Source organism: Sebastes umbrosus, chromosome 5 (assembly GCF_015220745.1).
Source record: "Sebastes umbrosus isolate fSebUmb1 chromosome 5, fSebUmb1.pri, whole genome shotgun sequence".
Taxonomy (NCBI): Eukaryota; Metazoa; Chordata; class Actinopteri; order Perciformes; family Sebastidae; genus Sebastes; species Sebastes umbrosus.
This window is the reverse complement of record NC_051273.1, coordinates 2,050,690-2,071,899: the sequence shown is the minus strand read 5'-3', so window position 1 is coordinate 2,071,899 and position 21,210 is coordinate 2,050,690. Positions and strand designations below refer to the sequence as shown.

The 21,210-nt window shown below is 38.8% G+C and overlaps 3 protein-coding genes across 3 annotated transcripts; 2 read left to right on the top strand and 1 right to left on the bottom strand.

Annotated features, from left to right (window-relative positions):
• Positions 1–8,980: 8,980 nt before the first annotated feature.
• Positions 8,981–13,154, bottom strand: dynlt2b (dynein light chain Tctex-type 2B). The gene is made up of 5 exons (XM_037770631.1): positions 12,979–13,154; positions 11,225–11,358; positions 10,866–10,935; positions 9,958–10,021; positions 8,981–9,850 (listed from the first exon to the last, which is right to left on the bottom strand). Exons 1-5 carry the CDS (start codon positions 13,023–13,025, stop codon positions 9,803–9,805), a joined length of 363 nt encoding a protein of 120 aa, XP_037626559.1. The 5' UTR covers positions 13,026–13,154; the 3' UTR covers positions 8,981–9,802.
• A 3,206-nt stretch (positions 13,155–16,360) lies between these two features.
• On the top strand, positions 16,361–17,691 carry LOC119488743 (receptor-transporting protein 3-like). The gene is made up of 2 exons (XM_037770629.1): positions 16,361–16,558; positions 16,842–17,691. The coding sequence occupies exons 1-2, from the start codon at positions 16,410–16,412 to the stop codon at positions 17,170–17,172; spliced, it is 480 nt and encodes a 159-aa protein (XP_037626557.1). The 5' UTR covers positions 16,361–16,409; the 3' UTR covers positions 17,173–17,691.
• A 522-nt stretch (positions 17,692–18,213) lies between these two features.
• LOC119488744 (receptor-transporting protein 3-like) lies at positions 18,214–20,490 on the top strand. Its single transcript, XM_037770630.1, has 2 exons — positions 18,214–18,411; positions 19,965–20,490. Exons 1-2 carry the CDS (start codon positions 18,263–18,265, stop codon positions 20,293–20,295), a joined length of 480 nt encoding a protein of 159 aa, XP_037626558.1. The 5' UTR covers positions 18,214–18,262; the 3' UTR covers positions 20,296–20,490.
• The last annotated feature ends 720 nt before the right edge of the window (positions 20,491–21,210 follow it).

Genomic DNA, 21,210 nt, shown 5'->3' with positions numbered 1-21,210 from the left:
TCATCCGGCGAACACGATTTAACATAATTCAGTATTAATTTTAGCTCCATGTAAAGTGAACAGACATGATGTTTCCCAGATAAAGCTTGGCTGCCTTAACGACGCAGTTTACACATTTTTATAAATGATATAGCTGATTTATTTATCCTCTGCACATGATAGTGAGCAGAGCCCTGTTGTCCATTTTTCGTTTTGAAGTTATTCTTCAGCGATACGTAAGACCGGGTTGATGAGAAATGTGCTGCTGTGCTGAGATTTCTACTGCTGCACCCGTCTCCCCGCCCAAGCCAGGTACCGTATGACCCTTGACTCCGCCTCAGGCCATGGTTAGTCCTGCTTGGCTCATTGGAAATCGGTGGACCATTAGCACCTGGACTGGAAACACGCCCCAACATAACCCCCCCAAGCCGTGATCTAAGACCGGAAGTAATAATGGAAGCAAAAATGTCCTTGGCACGCACAAGCTAGTGGAAAAGCAGCTATTGAATCTGTTTAATTAATATAAGGTAAATTTCACCATTACTGTCTGACAATTATGTTTTGTTGCTATGGCTTTTTCTCTCTGTTATTTTAATGCCTTGGGCCTATTTTTGCCGGAATGCAAAATGTGGTGGCAGAATTAAAACCAGTACAGCACAGTATAAAAAATATAATAACTCTAAACAAGATTGGATACGCTGCTGTTGAGGAGGAGCAGACTGCTTGAAGGTGTTCCACTTCCGAAACATTTCTAGTCGATATTTGAACAACGACAGAGATGTGATGAAGCCGTGGCGCAACTGTAATTCAACAGAGCGTTGTAGTGGACATGAGGCACTCCACCTATCATAGGAGTAATTACAGTAGAGCAGCGACGAACAGACAGCACCTCACAAACAGAGCTAATTGTGTTTGGTGGAAAGCTTGGCCACGTCAGAGGTATTGCTATCGGGAATTACACCTAAATTCTCTACGGCAGTATGGTGATGATTTTGCTTCTGTAGGGCCTAACACTTGGACACTGAATAGACTCAAACAATGTGAATTTCTCTTGATTATAATTTCTGTTGATCTCCATGATTATTCAGAGTTAGCGCAAAACACAGCTCTATAAAGATGTCCTTTATTTTATAGCTGAAAATCTTTAGCAAACTCAATTGTAGTTTGTCAGTGATCTGCAGCAACAACAAAATAAAAACCAAAACATACCCTAACGACTAAATGCAGGAATACAAGGTTCTACATGATCACTGCAGCTTTTTTTAAAAAACGTTTAGGATTTGTCTGTCATCATCACACTATCAACTGCCTTGCAACCCAAGAGCACTATTGGAGAGCTCATCAGTTTACACAGCATAGCTCTCGGTGGTCATCAAAAGATGTTGCTATAGAAACTAGATCATGTCTCAAATGAACTCTATAGGTGACGGCAAACAGCATGCGCTGTCCCCCGTGTCCTCCACAGGTCGATCGATAACAACAACGTGCCTCGTCACATTATGCTCTGAGAGAATGTTAAGTGAATTGGCATCCAATCCTGCAAAGCAGAGGTGATAAAACACTCATGCAAAAGTTTTCCACCTTTGTCTGCTTGTTTCAATTCAAAGGCCATAATTGGCATCCTGGACACACCAGCATGGTGATCAACAAATTAGTATTGGTTCAAAATCCCCAACAAGTAATTGAGTTTTCTGGACTAGCCTAATGTCCTAAAGAGACACTTATATAAATGAAAAGCACATTCAGTTTCATTCAACTGGCATTGTGCAAAACATCAACCAGCATAAATGAGAAATCAAAATGCTTCATCTGGTGACTCATTAAGTGACAAGCAGGCTACCTGAGGACGCCGCCTGAGAAACATGATCTATTATTACTTATTGAACAAAAATATGTTTGTTCTTACTAAATGAAGACTGGCATACAGTATAAAGATACAGAAAAGTTTCCTTTTATTATTGGTAAGTATTCAAAACCACCTCTGTGGTAGTTCCCGCTACAGTAGGTGTCTCCAGGACCACGTTTTGCCACGATGAAAATAATACCAGCCGTACGCTGTCGTGGCTGGTATAATAAGGTGATTGCAATCTTAAAATGAAGGGCAAAAGAACATATGCACAACACTATTCAGGAGCAAGCCTTTCCCTTCTTCACTCCACACAAGTCAATAATTACTGTATAGTATGTAATTAAAGCATGATATCCATATAGTGTTGCAGTAGTGCTATCCATTGGTGAAATCTGACATAGAATGATAAATGAATTCCTACGAGGGGTGCGTACACCGTGATACACAAGTATCATTTCACCCTTGGGCTTTCAGCAATCGGTGAGCGACAAAAATTAAGAGCACTTTTTCTCCGTCCTGGCAAGATTATCCTTTGTAATTACTGGCAAAGAAAAGTGCTTTATAAGGACTAAGAGGAGAGCACCCCAACAGCAACAAATTAGTATTTTTCACCTTTCAAGCATCCCTAATTAAACTAACTACCGGTTCTTAATAGCAAGGCTGTAAATGATGCTAATCGCTACATTGAATGCATTCATGCAAATCCACGCAGACCAGTAATTAGAGCTGATTTATAAATAAATCTACTGAGAAGGAGTTTATCATTGCACTGTTCTGAGCAATGAAAAGGAACCATTGTTATGCTAATTACATGTTGCCTATTTAAAAAATACTTCTGACAATGACAAAGAAGCTGAAAAGAATAAGCAACATCTCAGTTGCGCTGATCAGTATTTTAAAATTCCGGAGGACACCGGAGGACACATGATTTTGTTTCAGATTACCTGTCTCATGCACCACTGTCAGGATATAGTGACTGTTTCATAAAAATAACTTTTTATAATCACATTTGCTCCAATTGCACCCACTGCTGCTTTAAAGAACACCTGCCTGTTAATCTTAATAACTCTTTGAATTAAAAGTGGCACATTAGACGCACACATAACTTTGAGGAGGCTATGAGTGATGTTGTACTCTATGTAGACGACACCAAATTTCTCCTACAACCGTATGCTACAAACATAACAAGTCATAAAATCAACTCTAAATTAGAAAACACTCCTATGAATTTAGCAGGTTATAGCTTTGATTAAGTACACAATTACTGCAGCGCCATATATCCGGAAGACCCTTTAAATGTTGATAAAAGGAATAACCATCTTTGATAACACATTGATATTCAATCTCAGTGGGAGTCAATTAGAAAAGGTAGCTGTGAAGGCATCCAGGAGGGTCCTGTGAGAGTAATGTGGCACTTTGGTACAAACAGGTGTATGGTTTTAAAGTGATAAAAGTGATACATCGAATAAGACCGTGAATGTCACCATGTCTCATCAGCTCATCCATTAAATTAATTTAGTCATGGTTGGCTCAAGTGAATATTTCCCTTAATTTCACATTTAGCTAGTAAAGGGCATGTCCATCCAGAGCAGTTGATTACGTTTACGAATTACGAAAAGCAATTAAGGCTCAGGAGAAAAATCAATAGACCTGCTTAATCGCTACATGGGCTCATGGGAATAGTCAATGGACAACTGTGGACTAAAGATATAAGATTTCAATTATGGGTCGACAGATTATCGTCTCCGATATTAAGCATTTTTATAATTATCGTAATAACAATTATCAATTTTTCTCTCACCTCCACTGTGAATGAAACGCTGTTGCACTTTATTAAATGGGTAGCTAGCAAGCTACATGCATGTGTTGTTAATATATAATATTTAAACCAACTTAAAAGTATTTCCAAAGCTGTTTTACTGTAATAAATGAAGCATATGTATACTGTAATAATTTAAGCATGTCAGCCTTTCAAACTTCTCTACCCTAATGAAGATGTAAATCTTTAAAAACTGAAAAATATAAAATATATATAGTTGAATTTTGTAAAGAAAAGAAAAAAAAAGAAAGCAAAATCCTCAACATCAACAGTTTTTTGTTGCTTTAAATAAATGTTACTCAAACAGGAGTAAATAGTGTATTTATTGGGGACTGTTTTCAGCTGCAGATTTAGTGTGCTATTTAAGGCAGCAGGTCATGTATTTGGGGTTGAATTACAAGAGACTAGTGCCCATGTTCATTGTGATGAAGAAACAAACAAAAGGCGTAACTTTATAATGCATTTTTAATGCTTTTTGGCTAATAGCTCTATGGCACAGAGGAATAAGCTATATCAGGCTTTGGATACACAACAATACTTGTCATAGTGGGATACATTTATTGTTTGTTTAGGTCTTTTAAATGGATATGTTGACAATATGAAAAATATAAAATATCACCAGCCAACACATCCTCTCATTCAGCTGAGGTAAATGTGCTGAGTGGACAGTTAGTTTAGTTTCTGCAAATTGACCAGATTTGAAGAATTCCACTAACTGTTCATCCATTATGCCCTGTTATAATGTGTTTAGTGGGCAGGATTATTGCAAAAGCAATAACTTTAAATTCTGCCAACAAAACAAATTCCACTTTGACTGTAGCATCTAATCCAAGCCACTTAAAGGGACTGTTTGTAACTTTCTAAGCGTATGTAGCGGGTCGGCACACATGCGCGCTCGCATATGCGCGTTTGCGTGTAGCCGCTGCCTCTCCTCCTCTGCCTGCTCGCCTTCACTCAGACAGAGCGTGCGTTCTCGCTCAGCTCGCTCCACCTCTAGACGTGAACGCGCGCTCACTCCACACTGCAGAAGAGTTAGTTTAGCTCTGAGAATATTTAGTGAATGTACAGTGGACGTTTGTGCAAAATTTTGCGCGAGCCCGACGCTGACTTTCGTTGATTTCACGGCCACAGGTGTCGCTGTTAAGAAGCATTTCTGAAAGTTACAAATAGTCCCTTTAAATGAACAAGGTATAACACATATTAATACTTTTGATTTATGTTGATGGCATTGCCTTCTATATATCAGTACATATTTACAGCCACAGTTTGCACAATATCAAAAACTGCTCTAGGGAAGGTGATATTGGAAAATAAACGTTTTTTCAAGGTGACAGTCGGATTGTTGTCTAGTTGTTGTATTTCATCTTATTTGGAAGAGCTTGCACCTCGAGCCCCTCAAGAGAAACTATTTGTCAAAGTGGTCAGCCTTCAAAATTGCTCAAACTTTGAAATGAAAAAGACTGAGATCAAATTAAAGACACTGAAGAGAACATGAAAACATATGTTTTAGTTTGAGTCATTAAAGTGTAAAGTGTAACATTTTGGGGAAATAATCTGGATGTGGTTTTGCAGCAGTTGATAATATTTTGTATTGCACTAATTACTACAAATTGTTGCAAAACTATTAGAATATTTGAGTAGGAATTACCATAGCAAAGCATTTTTGTGATGTTTTTTAGCTTCTAGAAGTTCATTCACAACTCAGCTGTTCTTTGTAACCAGAAATAGAGGGGCAAAACCCACTTTGGCATGTATATGTAATCAGAGCAAGAGTCATTTGACTAATTGATTCAGGTAAGCTTGATCACTTCAACTGCTCACTTCAATGTCATTAGTCTTTATAGTGTGAAAAGCATCTAGTTTTCCAGCTGGGGGCTGATGAGACCCAAGAGTAATTACAAAAACAGAAATCTGAAAACGACCTCTCGTCTAATTGAAGACGTCTCAATTTCAACAACAAATTACACGGAAGAAGAGTTGGCAAACATTTCACTGTGGGACTCAATTATCTTTGTGAGGCAGATAACTGGCAATAGTTGCAAATACTGTAGATAAATGGAAAGTGTGTCTATTATATTGAGGTTCATAGTCAGGCTTTAAGGAGTCATAAATCTGAAGTGAAATGTGCAAAAGCTGGCGAACCTTCAACACAATGCAATAGACACTTTTTAATGAGGCAAACATGCCACATTAGAACTCTTTCAGTCCTAATATCTTCTTAATGCAGCCGATTAGACTGTTGTCAGGCTATTAAATAGGCGTTATGAGTTGCTATAAGCCCCATAGATGTGGGTCAATAGGGGCCTACTACACCCGCTAGTAGGTTTTATTATCTATTGACATGGTAGATCATTGAAAGAAGGTATAAAAGAACACGACAGCAACCTTTAGGGACCGTAGTAATTATGACAAAAGAGCAGAAGTGTTAAGTCAGGCGCTGCAATATAGACAGCGTCAAACTGGAGGACTGGAGGTCAGCGACGGTGAATGGGACACAAAACACAGGACTTTCACCCAGGAGACAGGAGTTTGAATTCCGTGTCAAACCAACAATGTGTAGTGGTCTTTGTGTTCATAGTTATTTTAACCCAAAACACAATGTTTTTCCCTAAACTTGACTGTTTTTGTTGCCTAAACCCAAAGAGGTATTTTTGTTTGTGTTCAAAACGTGATGTTTCATTAACTTTAGACCGTGTTGCTTTTAAGTTTCACTTTTACAACATAGCAGGCGTAGTAGGCCCCTAATGACCCACATCTATGGTGCTTATAGCGACTGATAATGCCTATTTAATGGCCTGATAACAGTCCAATCAGGTGCAGCATGGAACAGCATTCTCAACATCACCACCAAAACAAAAGTGAAATTAACTTGTATCTATGCCAACAAGTCAATAGAAATGTTCAGTTGCATTTCAAAATTGTTTTGGCGCAAACATACAAATGTGAAAAACCTAGCAGCTGTGCGAGTGATTTATTATTCAGTTATTCAAAATGATTGTAAATGTGCTTCTTCGTCACTCGCTTTGTTGTGAAATAATTACTGCAATTTGTTTAGTCAAACTCTGTCTTTTCATCTTTCGGTTTTTTGTGATGACAAACAGTTTGACAGGCTGTGTTACTGGACGCCTGGTGGGCTCCAAAGATCCACTGATGTGAAGCGCCTCTTCACTCTATAATCTGTATAAATAGACCAAATTGCAGCGGAAGCTGGGGGAATAAATTTATGGTAATCATGTAAAACAAGTGAAGAGTATAATACATAAAGCCTCAGTGGGCGAAATAGTCAAAGAATTAATTTTAATGCTTGAGAGAAAGTAGCTTAAATCCATTTCCTCTGAGGAGGTGCCTCTCTGGCAGTGCTTTGACAGCTCTCATTTCAGTCTTTGCAAACAGTTTGAAATGCAATCAAACCTCCCCAGCATGTCATCGCAGTTAGTTTTAGACTGAGTATATCTGATTTCAAGTTGGTTTGGCTAGGCATTACAGTTGCAGTCGTTTTTAAACAGAGAGTTTCAGTTATGTCTCCTGTCAGATGGGTAGAGGATATTTTATTTGATCTTACAAACCATGTACTGACAAATCAGACAACAAGTTATGCCGCCGCTGTCTCAATGAAGCCACCATCACTTGTGGGTGTTGCACAGCAGACAATAAGTGTGTGTCCATTCACCAGTGTTTTTATGCGCTTCGGAAAAAAGTCAAATCAACACAAAAAGAAGATTTTTTGCGCTCGACTGATGTGGAAAAATTGAAAGAAAAGTGATGCAAACGGACAAATAGATCACGACGCACATGAAGCATGTAACCTAAACGTCACTCAAGCTTCTGATCCACTGAAGAGCTGAAAAATTTAGGGCGGACAAAAGCATCAGATCTGTGTGGAGCGATGAGGAGACCAATCTTAATACATGAAACAAACATAAATGCTCGTCTTGTGTTTGGATAGTGGTTGTATTCAGCTAATCTGTGTTATTATTTTTTTTGCGCATTTCTTTTCACCTTGAATTAGAGCTACTTAATTGTCCGAGTATGTTTTGGACTAATTACGCCACCGAAGACGGACTCCATTGTGTGCCAGTCCTGGCCAAGGGCATGACCGGGAATAGGGAATAGAGAATTGTGTTAGTGGTGGCAGAAGTTGTGCTTGCATCAGCTAATCAGCTATCAGTGACTAACAGCTTCCAAATCAATCTCTGACTGAAACCCCAAGAGATGACAGATTGCCTGAGGAGGAAGACACACAGAGAGACATACTGTAGAGACTGATTGGAGAAGGTCGAAAGGCTCAGTGAGAGCAGAGCTGGCTGAGCAGTCAGGCAGAGGATAAAAAGGAAGCTCCCAAGATAGATTTTTGAGAGTCTCGGGAGCATGACCACTCTAGAGTGATTCAGCTACAGTAAAGTGAAGCAACGCAGCAACAACTTGATCGCTACAATTTAGTTGACACTTCAGCCAGCCTTCACCAAGAAGCCCTCAGGATGAGGCCGATGAGGGCTGTGCAGAATGTGCAAATAGCAGCCAACCCTTACATTTTCTAAGCAGTTAAAACCTAGCTTTACCAAATTTAAATACAAAGTTTATCCAAACTGGAATATAGTTTGACATCTAACTATGCACATGTATTACCAGTGATTAGAATAGGTGAAAATGACATTTCTACTGCCCTGAACTGCATGTGATAATCATAAAGTGATAAATCCATAGAACCCATTTTCAGTCATATATCTTGAGGGACCCCTTTGAAAGTTGCCATGCCAAAATGTAGCTTCACTCTAGCCTGAAAACTCAGCCCGCAAATATATATTATGTTTGGTGAGATGTCAGTCTAAAAGAAACACAACTCTCACTAAACAGGCTGTTCACACCATTTTTGCTCCGGGGGAATCATCTGTGTTTGTGAAACTGTGTCCTAATCCTAAATCCTAAATGAGTCCAATACATGTTTAAAGCAAAAACCATCACCATATATAAAAGCTTGCTATTGTTATACAATCGTCCGATTAAAAGAATGCTTCTAACTTCTCAAACTACTGCTTCAAAAAGAAAATCTTTCATTACAATTTGATATTGTTAAGGGATAAAACCATTAAACAAATATGTTCCATGTATATGTGACAGATATCCATCTTCATTTTCAGGCCAGGCACAACTCCTCCAGCACACCATGACTGGTGAAATATAATGGACGTGTGAAAGGAAAACAACAAAAACAAATCTGCATCACATGTGAATTCTGACCAGACGAAAACACAACCCAACATCACAAATATGACTCAAACCATGAAATTCTGTGTGGCTAGAAATGTGTGGGGAGGCAGAGTAAAGGTTCAACATCTTTTCAATTATGATTTTATTTGTTTATTTGTAGATCTACAAATGCTCATTGTGATAATAATGTATTTTATAGCGTTACAGTATATGCAGTGTATATAATAAGCAATGTTTACGATAACAGTAGGTGACATTTTTTTTTTTTTTAAATCGGATATTGAAGTAAATTTTTCTAAATGTTTTGATAGTCTTCAAAATGCCAGGCTATATCACTTCTGTGATGAATAGGACGCCAACATTGAGAGATAACAAAGTGTCAAACTCAAACTAAGGGTTGATTTAATATTTAAAAGGACTTCAATCATACATTAGCAGAACAGGGAGGCATCAGTGTGTGAAAAGGAGAGCAGAATTAAGTTTATGATCATACAGGTGGTGAGGCACTGAACAGACAATTACAGAAGCTGGCCAATCTGTCATGATGTTGACAATCAGAGACAAATACTGACCTCTACTGTATCTGCTGTGCTAAGACAAGCACTCAAAGCGCGCTGAATACACAATCAAATGTAAAAAAACAAAAACCCACAACGACTGGTCACTTTACTGTCTTCAATAACCATGTTATAATAACCATCCTGACAAGTCAGGAAATCCAGGTTTGATCCTTCATTTTAAAATCCCTACAGTATCACTCCAGATATCCAGAACTTCTGCGCTGAATGTCATCTTTCTTGATGTCAAGAGGCAGCGGTTACATACAGTTACTGCACATCAACGCACCGTGGGCCCGAAGTGCTGGCGGTGAGCGGTCTCGTTTGAATGTTCACCTCACATCTTCATCATCGTCATCTGAATGAATTCTGTCATCCATCCGTATGTCCTCAGTAGTAATAGCTTCCGAAAACTGCCACCGCGCAGAACAAGCTGTCCTGTACCCAGAGGTAAAACACAGTTAATTGAAAACAAATACCGTATTTGAGAAGTCTGCCCCCCCCACCCCCTCTCCGATCTGAGTGAACAGAACAAAGGCACCTACATTCATGAACACATCTTCTGCATAGTTGTCTGTGTCAGCATCCCACAAACACCTTGAAGACATCCTGGTAAAACACATGAGAAGGTCATGGATTACATTTTGAAGGTCTGATCCTTGTTGCCTTGGCTGCACTAACGTTATCTGGCCTGGCTACGGCAAGCATGAAATATGTGCCAACGCTGACAGCCTGTTGAGCTGTCTGTTGGTTGTCTTGATGCTTTTTCCCTTTAGCACGGCGGACCAGAGCCGCTTGCCAACGTCAAAACGTTTTGATGCAGAGCCTACATCCAGCACGGCTAGGGTCTGCCTCTCTCTTGAGCCATGTATTATATTTGTCATTCAAAAGTCGTACATTATTAAAAACGCACTTCCCAGGCATTTACGGCAAAGCAAACTGCCAGTGTTCGCTAACTGCATTTGCTCGATAGACATTCCCGCTGCCAAATGGCTGCGTACACCAATGAGTATGATGGGATGCTAGTGACATTTCAACGGTCACGCAGCCAGCGCACCACTAGATTTTGAATTAGTAATACAAGGAACGTATTTCGTGTAACATTAGACATGTTTGGAGATTTTTATGAACATCAGCCAAAACAATGTATATTCAAAATGTTTAAAAAACATTCTGGGCCTGGTAATCAATTTCATAACTTTTCCAAGAGTTTCATGACCATGGGAAGCCTGTACTGTAATACTATTAGAGATTATGTATAGTACTGTTATTGCATTGCTGCTCTTTTGGCTTGTATTGCAGCTTGAGCATCCATAAATTGTTCAATACATATTACACACATCCTCTAATTTTGGGCTAACGTTAGAGAGAGCATCCCACTAAAATATAGTATTTTTAAAAATTGTAACAGCTGTAACAGCTTTTTGTTTACCACTACCAAATGATTACTCACTTGACTCCTTGTCCTCGTTGTTCTCCAATGACCACCTGCACGACCAGCTTATATCTGTCAAACCCCGCACCTGTTGAAGACGTGAAATTGTCTGTAATAGTGTACATCAGTAATTGTGCAACATTTTTGCAGGGACAATATAGGAATGGGTGCCAATATGCTGCATTTACTAAGTAGAATTTGGGTAAAACATTTTACTAAGTAGGACTTGTACTTGTACTCATACATGTACTTTTATGGCGTTTTATTCAGCTTAAATCTTCTGGATACATTTCGTATTCAGCACTTTCAATTTACAACAGTACTTGGATGCTCTGTCTTTCTGAGTTATAACAAGAGAGGGAGAAAGCATCGCTCACTCTTCACTTTGTCCTTAATGCAGTCTGCTAGTGAACGGGACAGCTCTGGGACTTCCTCTGGGTCGTACTGCATCCCAGACAGTCGCTCCCTCACAATTTCACGAATGCACTCCTTCACAATGGCAGGCTTAAACCTGGAAGATTGAACAAGTGAGCAAAAAGGCAGGAAATTAAATCAGCTTCCAAAGGTCGCAGAGTCCACAACTGATCATCCTCTCTCAGTAAGGGTCACAGAGCTGTAGAAGTCTCTTTATAAATGATGGCTACATTTGTATTAGCTACATACTGTAGCCTATATTTTATATGCTTAGTCTTTATTGCATTCTTGCACAGGTTTATAAGCATACAAAACAAAATGTACAAGTGCTCAGGGCCAGTTTTCCACCATGAAAACCAAACTGGCCATATTGACGGAAAGAAAATCTGAGATTTCAAGAATAAAGTCATAACTTTACGAGAAAAAAAAAATCATAATATTACCAGAATAAAATCATAACTTTACGAGAAAAGAAATCATAATATTACCAGAATAAAGTCATAACTTTATGAGAAAAAAAGACGTAATATTATGAGAATAAAGTCATAACTCACCAAAAAAAAATTCTTAATATTATGGGAATAAAGTCATAATATTACAAGAAAAAAGTTATAATATTACCAGAATAAAGTCATAACTTTACAAGAAAAAAAGTCGTAGTATTACGAGAATAAAGTCATAATATTACAAGAAAAAAGTCGTAATATTACCAGAATAAAGTCATAACTTTACGAGAAAAGAAATCATAATATTACCAGAATAAAGTCATAACTTTATGAGAAAAAAAGTCATAATATTACGAGAATAAAGTCATAACTCACCAAAAAAAAAATCTTAATATTACGGGAATAAAGTCATAATATTACAAGAAAAAAGTTATAATATTACAGGAATAAAGTCATAATATTACAAGAAAAAAGTTATAATATTACAAGAATAAAGTCATAATATTACAAGAAAAAAAGTTGTAATATTACGAGAATAAAGTCATAATATTACAAGAAAAAAGTTGTAATATTACCAGAATAAAGTCATAACTTTACAAGAAAAAAAGTCGTAATATTACGAGAATAAAGTCATAATATTACAAGAAAAAAGTTGTAATATTACCAGAATAAAGTCATAACTTTACGAGAAAAAAAGAAAATAACATGTAAAATTACTACTACTATATTACTATACATATATATACTAATATTATGACTTTATTCTCATAATACTACGACTTTTTTTCTCGTAATATTATTTTATATATGTATATTACTCAGATGTATTTTCGTCGTACCATAGACCTGCAACAATGACAGTTAAAAATAAAAATGTAAACAAAAAACAGTCATTCATTTCCATTTGTATAAATCTACAGGGAGCCTCTGGAGAGGAGCTGAAGAGCCGCAGGTTGCTAGGTAACAGACCCCTGACCCAGGTGAACAGTGCAGAGTGCTTCACCCCATCATTCAGCAGCATTGATCTGCTGACTGGAGACAAGTTAACGTTACATTAGCTCACTAACATTACAGTATTGACGCCAAACATGCTGTAACAACCTCATTTAAACCATCTACTAGTTATTTAGTAACTTGGTACTTCTAGTTGGATGCTAGTTAACGTTACCATGGAAACAGCTAAAGTCAGCGGCTAAGTAAACACATCTCGTTAGCAATGAGCTAGCTAAAAGCTAACAACACATTATATTTAACCACTTTAACCAACTCACTTGTACTGATGATTAGGTCGTATGAGGTACGTATCGGAGCCCTCCATCGCAGGTCAATAATGTAATATTATATTATATAATATCACGCTAACAGGGAAGAGGAAACACAAGAAGTCACACAGATGCTAACAAGCTAATCTCTGCAGCTGCAGCGTTTCATCCGTTACCATGGCGACGCATTTTGCTTCCTTCCGGTTTCAGAATAAGAGTAAGTAAGTAAAGCTTTGTATAATCAATTGGAAAGAGCAATGGGAACATTTCTCTAGCATATTTCAAAATAAGACACCACTGCAGCACTGAAACAAGGGATTAAAAAAAATGTAGGATGAAATGTAAAAAGAAAATGTGAAAATTCTTGATTTTAGAGATTTGACCCTTTATTTGCATTTTCCAGAGCTTTCAATGGCATATACTGTAGTCTCTTTTAATGAAAGCGGAATAACCTATAAATGCAAGGCGATTTAATTTTTTGACTCAGCTGTTTGTTTGTTTGTTTGTTTGTTTATTTAGATCCCCATCAGCTTTTGCATAGCAGCAGCTATTCTTCCTATATATAGAGCCATGAGGAGGTGCACCTTTTAAAACCCACCGCTACAAAGTGCTTCACACACAAGAAGAAACATCAAACAAGGAAAAAAAACAAGGAGAAATTACAATATGACACACAGAAACAATGAGAAGCAGATCAAACAAAAACAAACAAACACACATGTGGATGAGGCCTATAGAAAGGATTGCCTATAGAGATGGGTTTTTAGAAGCCGCTTAAAACAGTCCAGATATTCAGCAGCTCTAATAGATTGAGGGAGGTGATTCCAGAGAGTTGGGGCTAAGACAGAAAAGGCCCGATCACCTTTTGTTTTGCAGTTTGAGCGGGGGATGGATAAAAGACCAAGATTAGAGGATTGAAGTGTTAGACAGGTCCAATATGGAACAAGGAGATCAGCAATGTAACTGGGGGCGAGGTCATGTAGTGCCTTTTATGTAATTAGCAAGATCTTAAGTACGGTAACTACGTTTGTACAGCTTTCATGGCGAAGCCTACTCTAACCAGTCATTTGTTGAGTATTTGTTTTACGTTTAGCTATATAATATATATACATTTCATCCTCAATTTTTTTTAAATCCCTTGTTTCAGTGCTGCAGTGGTGTCTTGTTTTGAAATATGCTAGAGAAATGTTCTCATTGCTCTTTCCATATAATTGATTATATTCCATCTAATCTTTTGAAGACTGATCTGTTGGCCCTGAGCTTGAGCAGTTGGTGTCGCAGGGATGAATTTGGGCGGCAGAGGGAGAAGGACTTAAATGCAGACAGTCGAGGTAGACAGGAACAGTTCAATGGTTTGATGACAAAGTGAAGGTATATGTAATTGGCTTACAAGCAGGCAGGTGCAGGCAAACAAATCCAAAGAGGCAGGCATGAAATCCAGAGTCCAAAATCAGGCAAAACAGAAGGTCGGGCATGCAGGCAGGCACGGGTTCCAGGTAACAAGATAACAGCATACAGATATCAGAGGCTCGAAAGCGAAGAACTGAAGAGCAGGAAACAGCAAAGCAACACAGCAACTTTGAGGAAGACAGAAGACAGGCAAGGCCAGGCAAAACAAACAAGGCTAGACCTTTTGTCGAAGTTCGGATTTGGAGCAAACAACACAAGCAACAATTCTATTTAAAATCTACATGAAAGTTTATTATATTAGAATAATTTAAGGGACTCATTTTGAATTCCAGATCAATTGTGCTCCTGTCAGAAAGCCAGAGGGGTAAACACTGTGCACAGTTTAATTGTCTAATAATATTGCGGCTAATGGTTGAACATGGTGTGATTCATTACATCCAGCATTGATCATCATTATCTACAGACCTATGATGAGGCACTAATTACAAATAGCTGTAACGGAATGACTCTCTATTCTAACATTAAACCTGCAAATGAGGTCAAATGAGCCATTAGATCTTAATGTTTTTATTGGTTTGTTACAATGAGCCGCTGACGTATACGCTGAAGTTTATGGTGTAATGTTAAGCATCATTTACTCTTCTTGTTCCTACAGTGATTACTAATGTGACTCAGGATAATGTGTAAACAGACAAAGCGGCCATGATATTTGGCATCACATAGGGGAGACTGGGGATGATAGTAACACCTTTTGTTTGAGCCTCAGTAACTCAAACTATGATACACGGTACACAAATAAAACTCACTTGGACAGCTACACAATCACACATCATGTGAGTTAAAGCAGCAGTGGGTATAAATGAAGAAAATCTGATTAAAAAAAATATTTTTTATAAAACGGTCACTATATCCTGACAGGTAATCTGAAAAAAAATCATGTGCCTCTGTGTCCTCCGGTGCTCCGAATGGCATCTGCAAGATTTTACAGAGCGGAGGAAAACAACCAATCAGAGCTGATCTGGAGTCTGCCGTCTATGAGAGCCGGCTGACATAGTACAAAAACGAAACTTAAGGAAACCAGGTCTCGTCTTTTAAGTTTCATTTTCCTCACTCTCTCTATTGGGCGAGTCAAAGTCTCTCTACCTCTCTACCTCTCTACCTGCTGGATGAGTCATTCCCACAACTTGTTTGTAAACAGTGCAGATCAGCTGGCTTTCTCAGCCTCCAGCCCCACTGGCACTGACAGGATGGCACAGCCGGAGTGGACACGTCTCTTCCAGGTTACAACAAAGAATCTTAAACAAGGAGACCACCAGCCAGAACACAGCCAATAGGAACACTGAAAACAGAGACATGAGGAGGAGCAGAAGTCTAGTTTTCTCTCAGAACACTTGAATAACAATATGCTGAAAGGTTGTTATGTAATTTTGCCCAATGATGCCAAAAACATTCTGCCTACTGCAGGTCGATGACATCAACATCTCTTTCCTGATTTGTCAAACTGACAGTTTTACAATACCATCACCCAGCGTTACAACACTCCCCGGTCTCCCCTAAGAATGATTCATTGCACAATCAAGCCTGATAAACACTTTTAATCTCTTCTTTTTAATGATGGCTTTTCATAAAGTACAGAAGTTAAAATTGGACTTTAAGTTGAAATGGAACCATGCACAAGAGAAGTAGGTTGAAATGTTTGAGGGACTACTTTCTCTATTTGTAAATGATGATGACAGGGGATCAATTACAGTAAAATAAAAACTACTTCTGCCAACTTATGCCATCTATTTGAATAGAGATATTGTAAATATGAGGGTATGTTTTCATATCCTGCAAGACAGAAGACATAGTACAGAAAAACGAAACTTAAGGAAACCAGGTCTCCACTTTTAAGTTTCATTTCCTCAAACTCTCTATTGGGAGAGTCAAAGTCTCTCTACCTGGGCTGGATGAGTCATTCTCACAACTTGTTTGTAAACAGTGCAGATCAGCTTGCTTTCTCAGCCTCCAGCACCACTATCACTGACAGGATGGCACACCCGGACTGGACACGTCTCTTCCAGATTACAACAAAGAATCTCAAACAAGGAGACTCCTGGCTTCTGGAGTTTGATGAAAATCTTCTGCATAACAGACAAAAACCGGGCTGGAAGAAGTGTATGGTGAACACCAGTGCAAGGTCAGTGTGTTGGACTACTGTTAAATACTGTAGTTGGTGTGAATATACAGTATAGTGGATGCATTATGCATTAAGAATGGTTCTCTCTCTCTGCTATTTTACTTTTGCACTGGCAGTCAAATAACATTATTTAGTTACTTAAGTTACTGACGTTTAAACCCAATTATATAAGTTCTTCTTCCAGAGCATCACTGCTTCCAAATGCTTCCTTAGCTAAAACTTGAATTTCCAGTGTAACTTTGGTTGGTTGTCATTTTGTCAAAGGGTCTCTGTTGTTTTCAAGGTTCCGTTGCACCGAGTGTGGAAGAGGCTGGTCTTCTAACATGGTGAGGGTGGTCTGCCACATGCGCCTGGCGTACGGGAAGGGCGTGGTCAAAGTGAGGCCCTCCCGTCAGAACTGCAAGGTGTGCGAGGAAGGTCCAATGGAGGAGCCCAGCATCACGTCCGAGAACATCGAAACCCTCCTGAAGAATCTGGTGGAGAAGATAAGAATGAAATGCTACAATGAAGACCTGGGCAGAAAGAAGGAGCATTTTAGAAGCTTCGATGGCAAACGTCCCCATGAGCCTGCTCACTGTGAGGCCTGTATGCAAGGCATCTGTCCAAAGCGTTGAGCTTGTGTTGCTTATACAGTAAGTCAGCTTTTTACATATATATATATATATATATGTTTTATGCTTAAGCTCATATTAGCTCATATTTCCCACCTGTCATTCTGTTACATTGTGTTACACTGTTACATGACAAAACTGTCATGGCCATTTTCAAAGGGGTCCCTTGACCTCTGACCTCCAGATATGTGAAAGTAAATGGGTTCTATGGGTACCCACAAGTCTCCCCTTTACAGACATGACCACTTTATGATAATCACATGCAGTTTGGGGCAAGTCACAGTCAGTCAGCAGACTGACACACTGACAGCTGTTGTTGCCTGTTGGGCTGCAGTTTGTCTTGTTATGATTGGAGCATATTTTTATAATAATAAATGCAGTAATGTTTTATGCTTAAGCTCATATCAGCTCATATTTCCCACCTGTCATTCTGTTACATAGTGTTGCATGTAAACTTTCATATGTATTCTTGTTGGTTTCTTGTTCATACATGCAATAAACTAAATGCTACTGTGATCTGTAGTGTGAGTATTTTCTGTTTTTCAAATCAATTGGTCCAATATATTTATTTTTTGTATGAAGGAGTCACTCAGGTAAAACAATCTGTGAACAGTATAATACGTAAATATTTGAAATAATATTTGGACATATGTAAGTAAGACTTTCATAAAATGGGATATTGTACATACATGCATAGAAGACAATGCAGCATAACACCAGCAAGTGGCAGTGTTGCATGAATACAACAAGGGAACGCTTCAGTTTCATTTCTCTTGAAGTCCTTCACTAGTGAGTGCAAGATAATCATAAGACACCCAAACGTGCACAAATCAGTTACTTCTATTACATGGGATTTCCCTTCTCTTCATTTACACTATCCAGTAATTGGATGATTAATATTTTGTGTTTGCTTAATTTTGCCCCATCAAAACATGCTTGTCGTTCCCCATTCTAAACCTGAAACTTAAGGAAACCAGGTTTCCACTTTTAAGTTTCATTTTCCCTACTGGTCACATCAGCTGTTTGTACAGTATAAATCAGCTGTCATCGTTTAGTCTCATTTTCAGCCACAGGCACCACTGGCACTGACAGGATGGCACAGCCGGAGTGGACGCAAATCTTCCTGACGAAAACAAATGATCTTAAACAAGGAGACCCCTGGCGTCTGGAGTTTGATGAAAGTCTTGTGCCTAACAGCCCGAACCCGGGCTGGCAGCAGTACATCAGGAACTCATGTGCAAGGTCAGTGTGCCGGACCAGTGTTAGTCACTGTAGGTGTTGTGTATATACAGCTTGGTATACTTTAGGTTAATATCAATTACATTTTAGTGAATGCATTTGGTTTATTAAGGTTTTTATTAAAAAATGCCCTTCCTCATTTTCTGCATTGAGGTAAAAAATGAATAAAGAAATAAAGAATGAAAGAAATACATTTCCCACCCCTTATAACTGTCATTGTAGTGAAACTGACTAAACACTTTTTAAGCCAACAATATCAGGGACCAATTGTTTATTTATAATATAATAAATAAAGTTATCTATGGAAATAAATATCTTAATTTTTATTTTTAAAATACAAATAGGTTAGGCTATAGGTTTTAGACTTGTTCAACCCGTTCTCATCCAAACTCGTCACATACTGCCACTTTGTCACGCCCTTTGGTGTCTTTAGGTTAAGGCAACAAAACCACTTGGATGAAAGCCTTGTTATCTTCCTACGTTCGTACTTTTTTTTTTATCAGAAAACACACGTTTTATTTGTGATATTTACTGGAAATAACTTACGATATAGCAGAGAGCAAGTAGGTTGTTATCTAGTGATCTTCTCCAGCCAGCTGCCACCTTATATGGTCTCTGTTTTGAAACGAGGAGGTACTGTGGGCAACAGATAACTCCTCAGGCCCGTCCTGCGTCTTGCTCATGCCAGGGTCCAAATGTGCAGATACGTAGGTGCCGAGATAAACAGGCAGTTAAACAACACATTAATCTAACAGTCTGACTGATTTCTTCATAACTATAATTTAAGTTAATAAAGGCTTCTTACTGAAATATTGTCGTGACGGTTCATATTTCCCAGAGTTTCCATAGTTGTATCTTTGCGCTGTGTTCGTGTTTTATTTGAACCATTAGTGAGGTGGCTGTTATATTTTTTGACAGGTAGCTCGTAATAAAGTTTCACTAGTGAACTTTATTACATATAACGGCAAGCGTCAATGCCTGTGCTGAAAGTGTCAGTAATCAAGTTAATATTTTCATCTACATCCAGGACAACTGACCCGGTTTTCTCGGCTCATTTTATCTAAACTAATCAGCCCTTCCTCTCAATATGAGTGACAGGAGAAAATAGGAACAAGGTATCCGATAGAAGTTCAGTAAAAACGTCACGCCGCGCTGTGCAGCACCATGTTGCTCGCAGCCAGTTAGGACACTCCAATAGAAAACAATGTAATCAAGCCCAAGTACATGTCCTAGTTGTTTCCTAAATGCAAAACTATCACTGTTTTGTGCTTTATTTTGCATTGCAGTGTTAAGTCCTTCCATTACCAAACTGAATGACTTAATTTTACTTATAGCCTAGCTGTTATTTCAGTTTAGTTTTTTGTCAGGAGAGAATTCAGCTGAGGGGGCACGGTGACCTTTTTGGACGGGCTTGGACCCCCATGGCCCGCCCCTAATGCCGAAGCTGGCTGTGAATGAGAGCCGGCTGACTGGCAACACCTGAACAGCAGAGAAAGAGTATCATTTAAAGGGCCAGTTCAGACTTTCTTTAACTTGGGTCCTCTGTGATTTTCAAGGTTCAAATGCACCAAGTGTGGAAGAAGCTGGCCTTCCAACCGGGTGATGGTGGTCTTCCACATGCGCTTGATGGACGGGAAGGGCGTGGTCAAGGTGAGGGCCTTCCGTCAGAACTGCAAGATGTGCAGCGACGCTCCGATGGAGAAGCCCAGCATCACCTCTGAGAACATCGACATCCTCCTGGAGAATCTGGTGGAGAAGATCAGAATCAAATGCTACCATGAAGACCTGGGCAAACCACACAGGCCTTTTGTGAGCCTGGATGTCAAAAGTCCCCATGAGCCTACTCATTGTGAGGCCTGTTTGGCAGGCATCTGTACTCAGAACTGAGCTTGTGTTGCTTTTAAGCCAGCCTCTCTGTTAATTTAAAAGAATAATAATATTTATCTCTGTCTTTTACTCATAATAGCAAAGCATTTATTGAATAAGTCATTCTGAGTAGTCAAGTGCATGTAAGCTTTCATATTTATTCTTGCTGGTACGATCAGAAATATGATCGATAAATAAAGCTTATGCAAACAATAATCTGTGTCTATGTCTATCTATGTCTTTGTGATTTGAAGTGTGGATATTTTCTGTTTTCAAAAAAAGTAGTCTGATTTATTCATTATTTAATGTGTAAATATGGTACTAAATGAGAGGATGAAGGCCTGTCAATTCATTTTGACACTTAAACTATGTATAACGGAGTCACTGAGGTAAATTGATCTGTAATGAGTAAAATACTTAAATATCAAATATAATATTTGGACATGTGCAGGTAGGAATTTTAGAAAAAAGGATGTAATGCATACAGTAGGTTTCTTCTTTTTTATGCATGCTATCAGCTAGGTGGTAAAGTGTCTATAGCACACAGGAAGTGATGTACTACATCAGAATAAATGAAGAAAGAGTGTCACCCACACCTGCATGTGACTGACAGGAACACCCAAGACTGGCTTAAGGCATAGGCCATATAGGTGGTCGCCGAGGGCGATACCTTCTGGGGGGCGCCGGTCACCCGTTAAAGAAAATTAAAGGGACTACTTGCAAGATTCAGAAATGCTTCTTAACAGCGACACCTGTGGCCTTGAAATCAACGAAAGTCAGCGTCGAGCTCGCGCTTGCTCGCTCTACATAGACATGAACGAGCATCGCTCAAAACAGTGAGGCGACACACGTCAGCTTAAACCACAATATCACTCTATATTTCAGCTGCTTGGCAGTAATGTTAGCTGACCAGACGAAGGTCTCTCCATGAATCAA

Bases quoted from the DNA above. Each gene is read 5' to 3' on its own strand.
- dynlt2b (XM_037770631.1), bottom strand. From the start codon at position 13,025: ATGGAGGGCTCCGATACGTACCTCATACGACCTAATCATCAGTACAA. The intron at 11,359-12,978 runs GTGAGTTGGTTA...TCAATCTTCCAG, and splicing joins CGACCTAATCATCAGTACAA to GTTTAAGCCTGCCATTGTGA. The intron at 10,936-11,224 runs GTGAGCGATGCT...CGTCTTCAACAG, and splicing joins CATTAAGGACAAAGTGAAGA to GTGCGGGGTTTGACAGATAT.
- LOC119488743 (XM_037770629.1), top strand. From the start codon at position 16,410: ATGGCACACCCGGACTGGACACGTCTCTTCCAGATTACAACAAAGAAT. The intron at 16,559-16,841 runs GTCAGTGTGTTG...GTTGTTTTCAAG, and splicing joins ATGGTGAACACCAGTGCAAG to GTTCCGTTGCACCGAGTGTG.
- LOC119488744 (XM_037770630.1), top strand. From the start codon at position 18,263: ATGGCACAGCCGGAGTGGACGCAAATCTTCCTGACGAAAACAAATGAT. The intron at 18,412-19,964 runs GTCAGTGTGCCG...GTGATTTTCAAG, and splicing joins ATCAGGAACTCATGTGCAAG to GTTCAAATGCACCAAGTGTG.